At 36.1% G+C, this 14,364-nt stretch overlaps 1 protein-coding gene across 4 annotated transcripts; it reads right to left on the reverse strand.

Annotated features, from left to right (window-relative positions):
• Nucleotides 1–4,304: 4,304 nt before the first annotated feature.
• LOC149820473 (serine/threonine-protein kinase STY13-like) lies at nucleotides 4,305–12,160 on the reverse strand. 4 transcript variants are annotated; one of them, XM_089982840.1, is made up of 3 exons: nucleotides 11,997–12,160; nucleotides 10,469–11,383; nucleotides 4,305–5,041 (listed from the first exon to the last, which is right to left on the reverse strand). In XM_089982840.1, exons 2-3 carry the CDS (start codon nucleotides 11,356–11,358, stop codon nucleotides 4,702–4,704), a joined length of 1,230 nt encoding a protein of 409 aa, XP_089838966.1. In that variant the 5' UTR covers nucleotides 11,359–11,383; nucleotides 11,997–12,160; the 3' UTR covers nucleotides 4,305–4,701. The 4 variants fall into 4 exon arrangements, with proteins under 4 accessions (XP_089838966.1, XP_089838965.1, XP_089838964.1 ...); XM_089982839.1 differs by having other exon boundaries at nucleotides 10,469–11,433; XM_089982838.1 differs by having other exon boundaries at nucleotides 10,469–12,160.
• Between the last annotated feature and the right edge of the window lie 2,204 nt (nucleotides 12,161–14,364).

Consider the following 14,364-nt stretch of genomic DNA (forward strand, 5'->3'; position numbering starts at 1 on the left):
AAAGTATGAATTATGAATGTATGCTTTGAAATGAATAAATCATATGTGGGAATATGAGTATATTCTAACATGTGTCATGTTTGTGTGTTGAATTATGATATAACATATATTAAGCATGAGAAATTGAATCATCTATGACATGTTCATACATAAAAACACATATGGAAGAATCATGCATAAGGCATGTTGTAATTGATAATTAAGTCATACATATGGCATAGACTGTTTAGTCGTGCATGAGAGCATGAACTATTGATATCATGCACAAGGGAATAAAAGGGTTATCTTGTAAGATAATGACACTTGATTGTGACCTATGACTTAATAATACAGATAACCCTTTACCATGGGTCCATTTGAGGCACCAGTGAAGTCGGGCCCTTTGAGATGACTGGGTCTGTCTTGATCTCTTGTCGTTTTGAAAGATGGAAGGGCGGTACAAGCCTCGTGTGATATTGAGTTTTTAAGGGTTGAAGGTGCCTCTTGTCTCCGTCCCATGAAGGTTAGAGGACAGGTCTACCAATGAGTCCTAGGTGGTAGTACCACAGCTCTGTAGAGTTAGGCATGCATGCCCAATTTTTTGTCGATGATTTTGGTTTGGTGTAGGCCAAGACCTGGGACCTTGAGTGCGATCTTCCAACCACTGCATTGCAGGATTGAATCGCTCAGGAAAGAACCAGTTAAGCCATATGAGAGCAAATAAAATGCATAGAATAATAAATATTCATAGTTGTTTCTATACGTTTATACCTTCTTTTATACCAGATGGGTCTAAATAAACAAGAAAAATACTGAATTAGATTTTTTAGAATCAATGTTGTCATATGCATAAGCATATAGTTGTAAACATATAGAGACTATTAAGGTTGCATATGTCATTGCATATGAATTTCACATTTGAATGAAAGAGACATTTATAGTCATGTGAGTGACCTGTTGATAAAAGTTATGAGTTTGTTTGTTGCACGTGAGGTGCTTCTGTGTGTTAGACATACAGAAAAGGTCGAATTAGGGCATGTTTCTTATATATCTTAATGAAAATGTGCATTAATGTTTTGAGAATGTACATGAGAATTAATAATTTAGATAATGCATATCATAGTTATGAGTTGGACATTATGTTCTTTTTTAGGATAAATAAAGTAAAAGTTTACATTTTCATAGGTTGTTATGTTTTATTTCACTTTAAATCATACTATGAATTGTGTATTCTCGTCCACTTATGTGAACTCCTATCATAAATATGAATGAACGCAATATTTAATGCCATAAATGATAATGAATATGAGTTTGAGTTTTATGCATACAGCTTACGTAATTATGAATGATAGGGAATTAATGATGCTAAATGTGATTGAATGTTATGTGCATGTTTGAATGTGTATTCCCTTGACCATTATTCTTTTTTAAATAATGGGAATCACACTCTGATTGTACCATTATAAACTTGATATGTATTCTCCAAGTTTAGTTTTGGGTTTTATGCGGGTTAATGCCCTACAACATTACCGATAACCTTGTGGAAGACTGAAAAGAAGTGCAGGTTGTTGCGTGGCTGAAGGCTCCACTCTTACCTATTACGATCCTTGGAGGATCCAGATAATTTTTTATGGTTATAAACTTATAACAATTTAACTCTTTTATGTCTAAATCTTTATTTTTGAAGAATTATAATGTTTTGAAATGAGAATATTTCTGAATTCTATTTTTCACTTATGCAATGATTATGCTTATGATTTGAGAATTTTAAATCTTTTTGTAACTCCTCAATTGTCTTAAACCTTAAATAAATTTTATCTTATGCATTTTTTTTACGTGTGAGGATCCTTAAAAGTAATAACTTCAATCAAGTTGTGTTTATGGATGATTCTGTACTGAATCTAATATTGGGAGGCTAATATACACTCATGCTTATGCTCAAGTGGGACGTCCAGTATTTGGAACGATTGGAATGTAGTTATAGATGAACTCGTTGGCATATTACTTTCGAGAATCATACGAAACTTTGTAACGAATAAAAAAAAGTTTTAAATTTTTCTCAAAATTTTGTGTTTGAATTTTTTTAAAAAGGTTGGATTTTTTAGGGATGTTACAAAAATGTGCTCAAAGTGGGACGTCCCCTGAAAATTATTTTTTTACTAAACAAGTCACTTTGTTTTGGTTATAATTTTCTACTCTGATATTGTATTGACCTATTTTTTAGCTCGTTAGAAAAATGAGATCCTCTAGTTAAATTGATATTTTAGAAAAGAACCTTGAAGATATCGTTTTGGAGGCCAAAAATAATGTTGAAGTTAGCAAAACCTTAAAATAGGCCAAAAACACTAGATTTTGGTACAAAACTTATGGCATGAAATGACTCTGAAAATTTGCATGTCTATACTAACTCATGCCAATGTTTAAAAAAAAACAACAGATTTAAGTGGTTGTTTCAAAAAAATATCAGGTTCATCTGTTAAAGATATGCTTACCGAAAAAACTTGTCGGCGATGATTTTTTGCAGATGAATCTTCACCAATTAATTTTTGGAACTAGTCACTCAAAATTGTTGTTGAGGGGAAGCATGTTTGGGACCACAAAAAACCCTACTTTCAGCAAAAATGCCCCTGGTGTACGATAATTGAATTTTAATACAATTCTTGTATGAAAATCCATAAAAAAATAAGGAAATTCTTATTGTATTCATCTCTCATACGTATGAGCAGGTTCATTTTTTAATCAATTGAATGAAGTTTTGTGATGTTTTAGTTTCGTTAACTTCGCACATTTGGTTGTGCAAACTTTGCACTACATATGTGAAGTTACTCTGGAAGTTTTGACGAACTTGGCACTACGTATGTGAAGTTACTTTGAAAGTTTCGACGGACTTCGATATAGCAAGTTCACAAATAGAGTTATGTGAACTTCTTGAGGTCCGTAAAAAAACCGTGTGACTCTACCTCTTAGTGAGAGGGTATGATACAATTGAAAAGACTATCTTTCCGAAAACATTTCTCTCTAATCGCTCATCAAGTCAAGGCGATCTTGGTGGAGTTGGAAAGCTAATACGTCAATCTGTTTTTATCTTTTTTATTATTATTTTTTTATTTCTGACATAGGTAGCTAAAAAAAAATATATAATAATTAGGCTAGGCGCAGCCACACCTATTCATTTTCTTTTTTAGAATGCTCTCGGGGTTGTATCTCTACACTCGTTCTTCATTTTTCAGCAATTTAGATGTCGCTAGAAAGGTATTTTGTGTAGTTTATTTTTTTTGTTTTTCGGAATCCTTTAATTTCTAAGTAAAAAATCAGTAGTAAAGTCTATCACAAAATCTGCGTATCCTCAGGAGGTCTGCATATGCAAAGGTTAAAATGTTCATTTTAACACCAAACATTTATGGTTTTGGACAACAGGTGGATTTGGGCCTATTGTAGAATTTTTTGAAAAAGTCATCATTTTTTTGTATAGTTCAATTAATTTCTATTTAATTAATTAATGTTACTTCCTGACTGCTTCCATTATTGCTTTGTACTCATCTTCCCTTATGCTTACTGCACGCTTCATGTCTCGCATACTAAGGAATTTAATCTAGTAACTATGGTTAGGGATGCACAACCAGCCGAGCTAGCTCGGTCTTGGCTCGAGCTCCACCCATTTAAGTTCGGCTCGAACTCGTTCAAAAATAAATAAATAAGCCAAGCTTGAACAAGAGTTAAGGCTTGGTACACGTAAATGAGCTGAGCTTGAACAGCCAGTCAAGCTCGAATAAGATCAGTAAGCCTGACTAAGCTTGGTTCACATAGGTACATAAAGAAATTAGACTTTATATATGTATTATTTGTTCATAATATGGTTATAAAGAAAAATCCTATCTTAATGGGTAGGTTGTTGGTCTCCATTGGAAGTGGTGTGAGTTCAAGTCTCATTGATTTCCCTTCCTTCAAAAAGGCTTTTGACATGATTTTCAAAAACCTAAACATAAATAAATTAAAGGAATTCAGCTCGAGCTCAGCTCGATCCCGTGCAAAAGGTTGAGCCGAGCCGAGCCAGCCCAAGCTCATCTCGAACCCAGCTCATTTGCATCCCTAACCATGGTGACTACACTCTGTCAATAGGGCCAGCCTTATCATGCTATATACGGTAGAGCTTTGGTTGCGTCCACGACACCCACTGGCAAGCGGTTCGGCCACTGCTAGCCGACAGTACAGGGCTGACTTTCCTAAATGGTACGTTGAAGATCAATATTGAACTTTGGTTCTCACGTGCAAATGCACCTAGTAATTTTGTGACTAGCGTCAACTTATTTTAGAAAGAAGAACCCTTTTGTTGGAAAAGGGAGAAATTCAATGATTCTTAGTAGAGCTTAATGTTTCCTTGGAGGGCATAACCTCTTCGCAAGGCATAGCTATTTGCTTGACATATATTTTCCTCATATAGTGAATTGCTGTCTTGACAATACGTGGATGCACACAAGCACCCTCTCTCTCTCTCAAATCCCATAACAAAGTGGAGATTTCAGAGAACAGCACAGACAGGTGACTCACACGCCTCAATGAAGGTACGACACATTAAGCTCTACTAGTCACCCTCTCTCTCTCTCAATGAAGATATACCAGATACCAGTAAATACCAGAAACTGGAAGCCGATAGTAGGTTATTCTTTGCCTAGATAAAAGATAGGATAAATACACAGGATTTTGAATACTTTATGGCCATAACTAGTCCATCGTCATGGGCTGTGTTATGCAGCATCTAAAGCGTGCTTTCCGGACAGTTGTCAAGATTTCACGCTCCGCATCCTCGAGCATCCGGACAACCTCTGTGAAGGGTGGGCGCACATCGGGATTGACATCCCAGCAGCGAATCATGATTTCACTAAGCACTGGAAGGCAGTCATGGGGAATGGCTGGTCTCACCCCTTTGTTAACAACAGCAAATGCTGCCTGAACTGCTGTCATGTTCTGGAAAGGAAGAGATCCCGTTATAAGCTCCCACAAGACGATACCAAAGCTGTAGACGTCAACCTTCTGTGTGTAGGGTCTGTGCTGGATCATCTCCCTGGAAGCATAGATAATTATTTTACTCAAAATTACAGTATTGACAAAAAAGATGCCAAATGTAGGTGAAAATTATAACCAGTGCACTCAAATTGATAACGAGAATGTTAACACTAATAAGTTTAGAACAGCCCACAAGGGTTCCACTAATCTGGTAGGGGCGACTTGTGAATGTCACCAAGTTGACCGGACGTCACAAGTTCGAAAACCACAGGTGGCATCCCTTGCCGCAAGGTTGAAGACTCCCTGGTGGGCAGGGGAGAGACCTCAAGGGTTTTACCAACTGGAGACTAGCCAATGTTCAGTCGATGATGGGGTGGATTTTTCCATTGGACTATCCAAAAGAAAATAAGTTAAGAACAATTACTAGGGAAGGGATTGGAATGTAAAAAGTGCTAACTAGTCCTGGACAATGTTTCCTGAATTATCTTTTTCTCTTTTATCAAAAAAATAAGATCGTCTGATTGTCTACTGTTCTAGAAACTAAGTGAAGTTTGAATTTGGCAAAGCAATTTTGGGCTTAAATCAACCTCAGTTCAATATTAACTGCATAATCTAAGTTGTTGCAACCCTTGATCAAATCAAGCCAAGTTCATTCAGAGTTCCCTTATGGCTTTCAGATTCTCATAAATTGGGCCATTTTGAATAATCACAAAAAATAGAGTTATTGCCATAAAAGGGGAGAGACTGCTCATCTCCAACAGTACAACATAATTCATATGGATATTGGAATCCAGGGAGAAAAGATAAACATGATAAATCGAAAATTCATACAAACACAGGTCCGGGAGATGAAATGCAAAAAATTAGATTTACTTAAATAAACCCAGTAATCTCTCATTGTTTTGGAAGTGTCCAAAAAAAATCTGTATTCAACGTAATAACAGAATTATTGTTAAACATCGTGCAGTCTTTTACAAGTGGCCTCCAATTAGAAGGCCTACCAGAGGCAATCCCCAGCTAGCCCAAAACTACCAGAAAACAACTCCTATTGTTTTCAGCTCTTTACTACAGACTATATCACAAGGACACACCATTTTGGTGCATGTCCCTGGTGACACAAGGGGACATGCTCGGACACAGGAACACAAACACTGACACATAAAGACATTATTTTAATATTTTTTTATTGTTTAATATTTTAAGGTTTTATTTCAATAAAAAATGCATTTTTAACGTTAAAAAACTACATGAAATTGTGTACACTAGTATCTTCCAAAAAAAATTCAAACTTGTGAGTCAAACCCACGTCATGTGTCCTCTTGTCCACATGTCTTTGTGACATGCCTACAGATAGTAGTGGCATTAAACCACCTAGATACCTTTGCATGTGCTTTCCCCCAATGACAGGGCAAATTGGTTCTTCCATGTTAAGAAATTTGTGAGGTCAAGGAAGCCTAACCCTATGGGATATTATTGATAGAAGTACAGAACAGATGAACAAAAGAATTTTACACTACATTGACAAGAGAATGAGAACAAGAATTAGGATCAGGAACAAGTCTGGCTAAACAAATAACCAACAGCTTTGATAGAAAAGAAATAAAAGTATAGTTAATAAAAAAGGATAAGATGGGACAAGAAAAGAGACGACAAAGATAGAAGAGATGTTTTCTCAATTCTCTGCAAATTTGATCCCTCCCAAATGCTGATGCTATAATAATATCTAAATGCCATATCTTTCGGCGATTTGTGACTGAATCTTCACTGTTTAGTGCCGATTTATGCCAAACACAAAAAGAAACTTTCTAGGAAATTAGATGCCAATGAACTCCAGGTATGCAGATCCTAGTGACTTGAAATAAGACTATACTGATATGATAATCCTTTTTTTTACTAAAATACAATGAGTTATTCTTACAACCAAGTATTTCCAACAAGTTTCTTTGTCTCAAGCCTCAGCAAATTTTGTCCTCCCCAACATTGTTGCTTACAATCTTTCTTAATATCATATCTTCAGCAATTTAAGACCAAATCTTTCTGTTTTAGTGTGGATTTATGAAAGCTTGGATTTCCAAAGAAGTTTCAAACTTTTTGTTTTACCTAAATGACCAAATCTTTCCGTCTTAGTGTGGATTTCCATTTTAGGTACCACTACATATCATTGTTCATTTGGAAACCATGGCACCTTGTATCAGATCACATGACCTGGAAATGAAACTACACTGGCTAGTTAATCTTCTTTGGGATATGTAGTGGTATATCTCAGTCATATGTTTTAATGCACAACAGTTTCATTGGACTCCTACCATTTTAACTATGCCAACTAAGACTTTATGCAGGAATATTAAAATCCCTTGGGCTTGGAAAAGTTGTGAATCTTTATACCTAGCTTCATCGCCTTTTGGTAAAACAGCAATCCAAATTCATTATCTTTGAAACAACAAATCAATTAAGTCTTAATGAAAGAAATGTATCAATGTTTCTTCTCTCCTCTATTCCTAAGGTATTTATAGGTATGGATCTGTTTTATAGAATTAGAATAAATCATTTGATAATGCACAATTAGACCAGAAATACGTAACTTACGGGGATCACAATAATAGCAATATTCTTATCTTTATTATTTTTATGTTTCATGAGTTATTCTTAACCAAAAATAAAGGAGAAAAACTAAAGATTTTCAACTCCCAGATAATTTCTGCATTGTTAAAACATGCAACTTGGCATCATGAGTTCCTCTAAGTTATGCCATGCATACCAGGCAGTAGGCTTGCTCTGAAGTGGGGAAGAGTCCTCATTCACATTATAGCTTGCATAGTGCACACAATGTAACTTGAAAGAAGGTTTGTGGTGCTATGCTAAACTTTGTATGGGACCTGTGCTTTATCTTTCACTGTGATTGAACCCATATGGAATGACACAAGGGACGTAAACAGGTTGGATTCAGTTCGAATGTAGGTCATAACAAATCCGACTAATCGGATTTCCTTTAGTCAATTTTGAGTTCACAGTTGGAGTTGGATGTAGAATTACTCCAACCAAATCTGGGCCCTGTTATTGAAATAAAATTTGAATCTGATATAAATCCAACAGAAATCCATTAAGATAATCAGATTCCGTTGGATCCAATATGTGTTCATGCCTGAACCCAATGTTCATGCCATCTATTACACTTAAAAAAGTGAATAGAAAAGTGGCTCAACCCTAGAAAGTGGTTTCCTGCTGCGTTTATTGCAACTTACAGAGTGCAAGCACCCATTCATGCATGGCCAAAACCTACATAAAGTGGTTCCTTGATGCATTAAATGAAGCTTACAAAGTGTGGGATGCTTCACAATTTGCTTTAATATTTCTTAAATACCTAGCACACATTTTCAAACATATCCATTTGAAATCCCCCCATCCTTCACAGATCATGAGGATCTGATCGGATTCTAATACAAAACCAACTCTGGATCCAAATCTAATCAGATTCTATTTTTTGTGATTGAACCGGATAGGATTATTTGTTGGATATGAAAATTCTTACCAAACCCAACTAAACAGAGATGGTTAGTTGGATATCTGACCCAAACCCGTACAGTTTATATCCTAATCAGATCATATTTCAAATTGGAAATCAAACCCATATGACACTATCTTTGATCTTAACACGAATTGGACCCAACCTAATCCAATTATCTTAACGGATTTCAGTCATAATAGGGTCAGATTAAGACTCATTCTAAGATCCGGAGTTGGATTAGGTTGTAGCAAATTTACTTTTGGCTCCAACTCAAAACCCGAATCTGACTAAAGGATATCCAATTAGTCACATTTGGGATGCCTTATATACAAACCAAATCCAACAATTAGTCACATCTGATGGACCCAACAGATAGGGCAGGATTAAATGCAAGATCTGTGTCATTTCTTTTGGCAACCACATGATGGAATGTGAAATTCCATCTTTCTGAAAGAAAATATCCTTAAAATAATGACACGAGCCTCCAAACACCTAAGAATAGAATAGATGTGATAGGAATGCTAGCTCAAAACAATTCCACAATAACCACTAGCACTAGGGTTCAAATTAAACTATGTTCAGCAATTGCTATGATGAAACTTTTCTTTGAAAAACAGAAAAATTACTATGACAAACGTGTTCAAAAGTTTCACAGACTGTCCTTATGAAGAGCAATTTTTGTTCCCAAGACAATAGCCACAAGTTTCCCAGTGTTGTAAATAGCTAACAGTCAGTTGAAAGCAGCAAGAAACTGCAGACCATGCATCCGAGTTGGAACAGCAATGACATGCCTGTTCCAGCTGCTGTCTGAAAAATTATCAAAGAAACATTGCTTAATTCTGGAGAGGATATCCAGACATGAAACTAAACTACTACTGCTATTATAGCAGTCTCACTATAGCCTGGTGTCATTTTTCAAATGAAGAATAGAAAATGATATGCAACAGTACCTTCATATGGCTACTTTACACGTTAAAACAACAATGACGCAAAAGTAGTGCAACATTAGAAGTTGAAGGCGTAGAAGCGTATCCATCTTGATATCAATTTATCATGAACATAAAGATTGAATACAGTTATAATTCAGGATGACTTTAAGGTTCAAAATTAAACTAGACATGGTGCAGGAAATTAATAGGTATTCAGCGATTGGAAAAGAGAAGTACCACAACAAAAAACAACAGAAATATCGTAAAAACTGATATAGAACAACAGTGATACATATCTGTACTTAAAAAAAAAAATTGAAACCAACCATAACATGCAACAATGCATATATTATATATTCTACTAGTTTTGTTCACCCAACAACAATGATAACACAACAGACACCACATTCAACACTCAGAGTGCAGCTCACACAGGTGAACCATGACCTTAGACTATAAAGGGAACAAACAAAAGTGTCTTGACTCTTGCCTGTCTTTCCTTTTTTCAATAAATAAATGAAATTTATAATGCAAGAAGAAGGTACTGCTGTTGAGATAATAAAATAAGACTTGCACCCAGTCCTGTTGTGCATTAACACTAAATAAAAAGAGAAAAAAAAATAGCAGAACCAGTCATTACAATTTCCAGCACGCAAAATTTCCTTGCGTATACATTAACTAAGGTCCATCTTAATCCATTACGAGGTTGAGACAGTTACAGAAATTTTCATAAAAATGATATCTTTTTAGGGACTGCTCAACTACTGAAACAACAATAAAAACCATGAGTATGTCAATCAATGTAAAAAGTAAAAACCAGAAAACAATAACCTGACTTTGCACAAACAGAAAAAGCTGCACTAAACAGAAATAAGTACTGCAGCACAACCACCGACTTAATCTGCCTTAATTACCCCCGATTAAGACATAGCACAAATATAAGTGGCTGTTATGATATTGCTTATTCAATATGGTGTGCAACGTTTGACATAAGCAATGGAACATGCAACACAAAGCTATCAAAAACAAATAACATCATGTTTCTACTTACGGTGCCATCCATCGGTATGTCCCGGTCTCAGGAGTCATCCCATCAGTCTGTACCTCAATTCTTGCAACCCCAAAATCTGCAATTTTTATTGATTTGTCAGTGGCAATCAACAGATTGTCCGATTTGAGATCCCGGTGGATAAACCCCAAGCCATGCACATACGCCATCCCCCTGGCTACGTCCAATGCCTGCTTGACTGCCAACTTAAGCGGCACAGACCTATTCTGTCTCTTCATCAAGAACTGCCTGACTGACCCACCCTTCGCATACTCAGTAACAATACACCAGACGATTGGTTTCCTGCAGGCGCCAATGAATCTCACAATATTTGGGTGCCTCAGAGTGGCCAACATCATCACCTCCTGAGTAAACTGCTGCTCCATCAACTGTGCTTTTTCTGGGTTATTCTCAGGCCTTTCCAATATCTTGATTGCCACATCCTCCCCGTTATAAGTACCCCTGTAGAGCTTACCGAATGTTCCTTGAGCAAAGGCAGTACCCATACTAAGCCTACTCAAATCAATTGTCCATTCATCATATTGTTCCAGACCTTCGGTCAGGTACCGATTGTCCATCAAGGCTCGCGCCAATGCATCTTCAGCGAGTGTGTGGGAGACCACACCGGGCTTATATACACTTTGACCAACAGATCCATTGGTACCAGTACCGATGCTCGGATAAGTCATCATGTTGGGTGCTAGTGGGGTGTTCGAGCCAACACTGCTGTCGGCCATGGACATTGAAATCGAGCCATCAACATTGCCCATTTGCAATCTGCTCATTCTATCGATCGACATATGTGAACCTTCGGCCAGACGGATGTACTCTGGAGCAAAATTGAAGAAATTCTCATTGTTTCCAATATCCCCAAATTTGGAACCCTCCACCATCTTCTCCTATTCTTGCTTCTGTTTTCTTCTCGGGAAAAAATCAAAGAATGCTCCTTTTTTTCAGCATCTGTTTTCCTTACGAAACACCAACAACAACAAAAAAGGAAAAAGCCCCGCAAATAACTCATCAGTAGACTCATCTCGGGTTTTCTCCACTAGCGTTGAACTAAAATCCAAAGACTAGGAAAGAATTTCAGGGAACTCGGCAAAAAACGAAAAGTATAAGGAGGAAAGAAACAGCCAAAAGAACTAATTAATGTGTAATCAAACCCTCGATTTTCACTGGATGCTTATAACTACCAAACCGGAAACACCAAAAGATCAAAACGGATTCATCAATCGAGAAAAATCTACTTAAGGAAAAAATCACAAAAGTTACAGAGGTAACCAGAAGAAATTCATCAATCGAGCAAAAAAAAAACATTTTCCGATAACAAAATTCCTCTCGTTCCCGTTTTTCTCTCAACCATTTTAGTCGCCACAGGCCATCTTCATCAATCTCCGGGCCTAAATCCCTAGAATTCCCAGTAACTACTCAACCATCAATAAAGAAATCAAACCCTATGCTGCCATCAAAATTCCACCGAAGAAAAAAACCCAAAAATAAATAAGATACGAAGGAAAATCGATCGACTTACACGGAGAAAAATGAAAAGAATTCCTCGTAGATCTGCCGAAGAGAGAGCGAATCGGGAGGAGGGATCAGGGGAGGAGAGGAATTCAGGGTTAGGGTTTACCCTCCCTCGCCTTCCTCTCTCTCTCTCTCTCTCGTCTTCTCCCTGGCAAACACGGAGGCCGAGAAGGCCAGTAACAGGTCACGGTCTTTCATTCTTTTTTAACCTTCTCTCTCTATATCTCATTTATTAATCACGTTTTTTTTTTAAAAACATTTATTCACGCTTTATGTATATGCATTTTTTTCGCTTTCAGACCAAAATGTTAATTTGAACCTTTTCCTTTAAAATCTCTCTCTCTCTCTCTCATTGCTTTTGTTCCCTTTTCTCACTTATTTTTTTAGTAATTATTTTCTTTTTATATCTCGTATATTTATTTCCTTTTTCAAATCAAATCTCTCTCTCTCTCTATATATATATATAATATCGTAATTTTGCTCTGAGTTACACTGCATTTTTCTTTAAAATCAATCCTCTCTCTCGTGTTTTAACCGATTTTTCAGTTAGCTTGTACTTTTTCAGTACCGACTCGTCTTTGCCTCAAGTATTTATTTTTATCTTTCTTTAAATCAATTTTTCACTTTGGTTGGTTAATTCTTTTTCAGAGAATTTAATTTAGAGGTTATTCTTTTACACCTCATTTCAAAAATGAACCTCACTTTTTTAAAAATTCAAATATAAGCATCTGTTTTCCTGAAAACTACCTACGAACTGACTAGGGCCTAAATTTATCATTGTCCTAGGTTAGATAATAAGCTAATTATAATAGTAACCTTAGTCATTAAGAGTGGAAACTGTTTATATTTTCCTTTACGAAGATGAATGCATATTTTTCAAAAGACAATAATACAGAAAATAAAAAAGGATCACGTTTTTAAAGATGATAGATGTTGACATGAGGTTTCTATTTGACTGAAAAGTATTTTATTATATTTGAAATTTTACAAAAAAGGGGAGCCTATTTATGAAATAAGGGTAAATAGGTTTTCCTATTTTTAGAATTAAAGACAAAAGGTTGGCCCCTAAATAAAATTTGTCATTTCTTTTTTATATGTTGAATATTTTTTGTTACCGTAAAAAAAAAAAAATACTCTCTCTGACGGAAAAGGGTTATGATTGGATGGGGAATTGTTTGGTATTTCTGCTTTGATGTTTATCATGTACCGAAGGGTGTCTAATTACTACTATAATATTCAATATTCTTTCTCCTCTTTTTATGAGCTTGGAGCATTGTGTCAGTAGTTGGGAATTAACTTCAAGCCTACACCTGCTTTTGGCGTCACCATGGCCCTGCATTGTTAACATTTTTTTTATAGGCAAGCTGGGGGTTAGGCACACCACCAGTTATACTACGTACCATTGGGTTTTGAACTTGCGACATCACAACACATGGTGACGTGCACAACAGATCCTAGCAAGGGGAGCAACATGAACCTCCATAGACATCATCACCCTTCATTTTGTTGTGGAACCCTATTTACAAAGAGAGTTTTTTCACGAGCCTTGTTTGACTAGAAAGGCCCATGTTAGGTGGTAATCTAAGATTTTACAACTCTAAAAATGTGATATTCCTGGTGGCCCTACGAGGAGTCTGAGTTTGAACTTAGGTCTGGGTTATGTTGGATATGTCATAAAGGGGATGAGGTTCAAAACAGGTTTTGTTTGAGTTTGACAAGTTTTTGAAAAAAAAGATAATTCTTCCTAAATGGATGAACAAAATTGGTTGATTTTTTTAGGTAGAGCTTCTCGATACTTTAGAGAAAAACTCTATAAAAATTGCAAAGTCAAACTCATGCAAGTTTGGGAGAAATAGGCCCGGGATCATGAAAGTCAAATTAGGTGACTGGACTAGACTTGGGTATTGGGCCTGACAAGCCTGAGTAGAAAATTAATATCTTGTTATTGGGTATGATCCAAGGCTGATTTTTGAAAGAAAGTTTAGAGACGCGTAGGAAAAGCTCTAATTAAAATTTGAGAAGTAGATAAGATGAGGTTAATGATATTTTACTCAAAAAAGTTGGGTCAAATTCCGCAGTTCACAACATGCAAAAAAAGGTTGAGTTTTAAAATCAGTTTGAGTCTAACAAAAATTTGTTAAGACAGGTCAAGGGCTGAATTATATCTCAGCCCTTTATCTAACCCATACTCCTTTTCATTTTCTCCTTCCTCTTCCATTTTCTTTTCTCTTTTTTACTTTTTTTTGTTAGCTTAGGACCTATAATATATACTTTATATATCATAGCATATACTATATATATATATATATATATAAAAGGGTTAGTCGACCCCCATGGGGTTGACCCATTTTCCAAAATGAAATAGCAACTTACTT

Source organism: Nuphar pumila, chromosome 12 (assembly GCF_984573655.1).
Source record: "Nuphar pumila chromosome 12, dmNupPumi1.hap1.1, whole genome shotgun sequence".
In the NCBI taxonomy this organism is placed as follows: domain Eukaryota; kingdom Viridiplantae; phylum Streptophyta; class Magnoliopsida; order Nymphaeales; family Nymphaeaceae; genus Nuphar; species Nuphar pumila.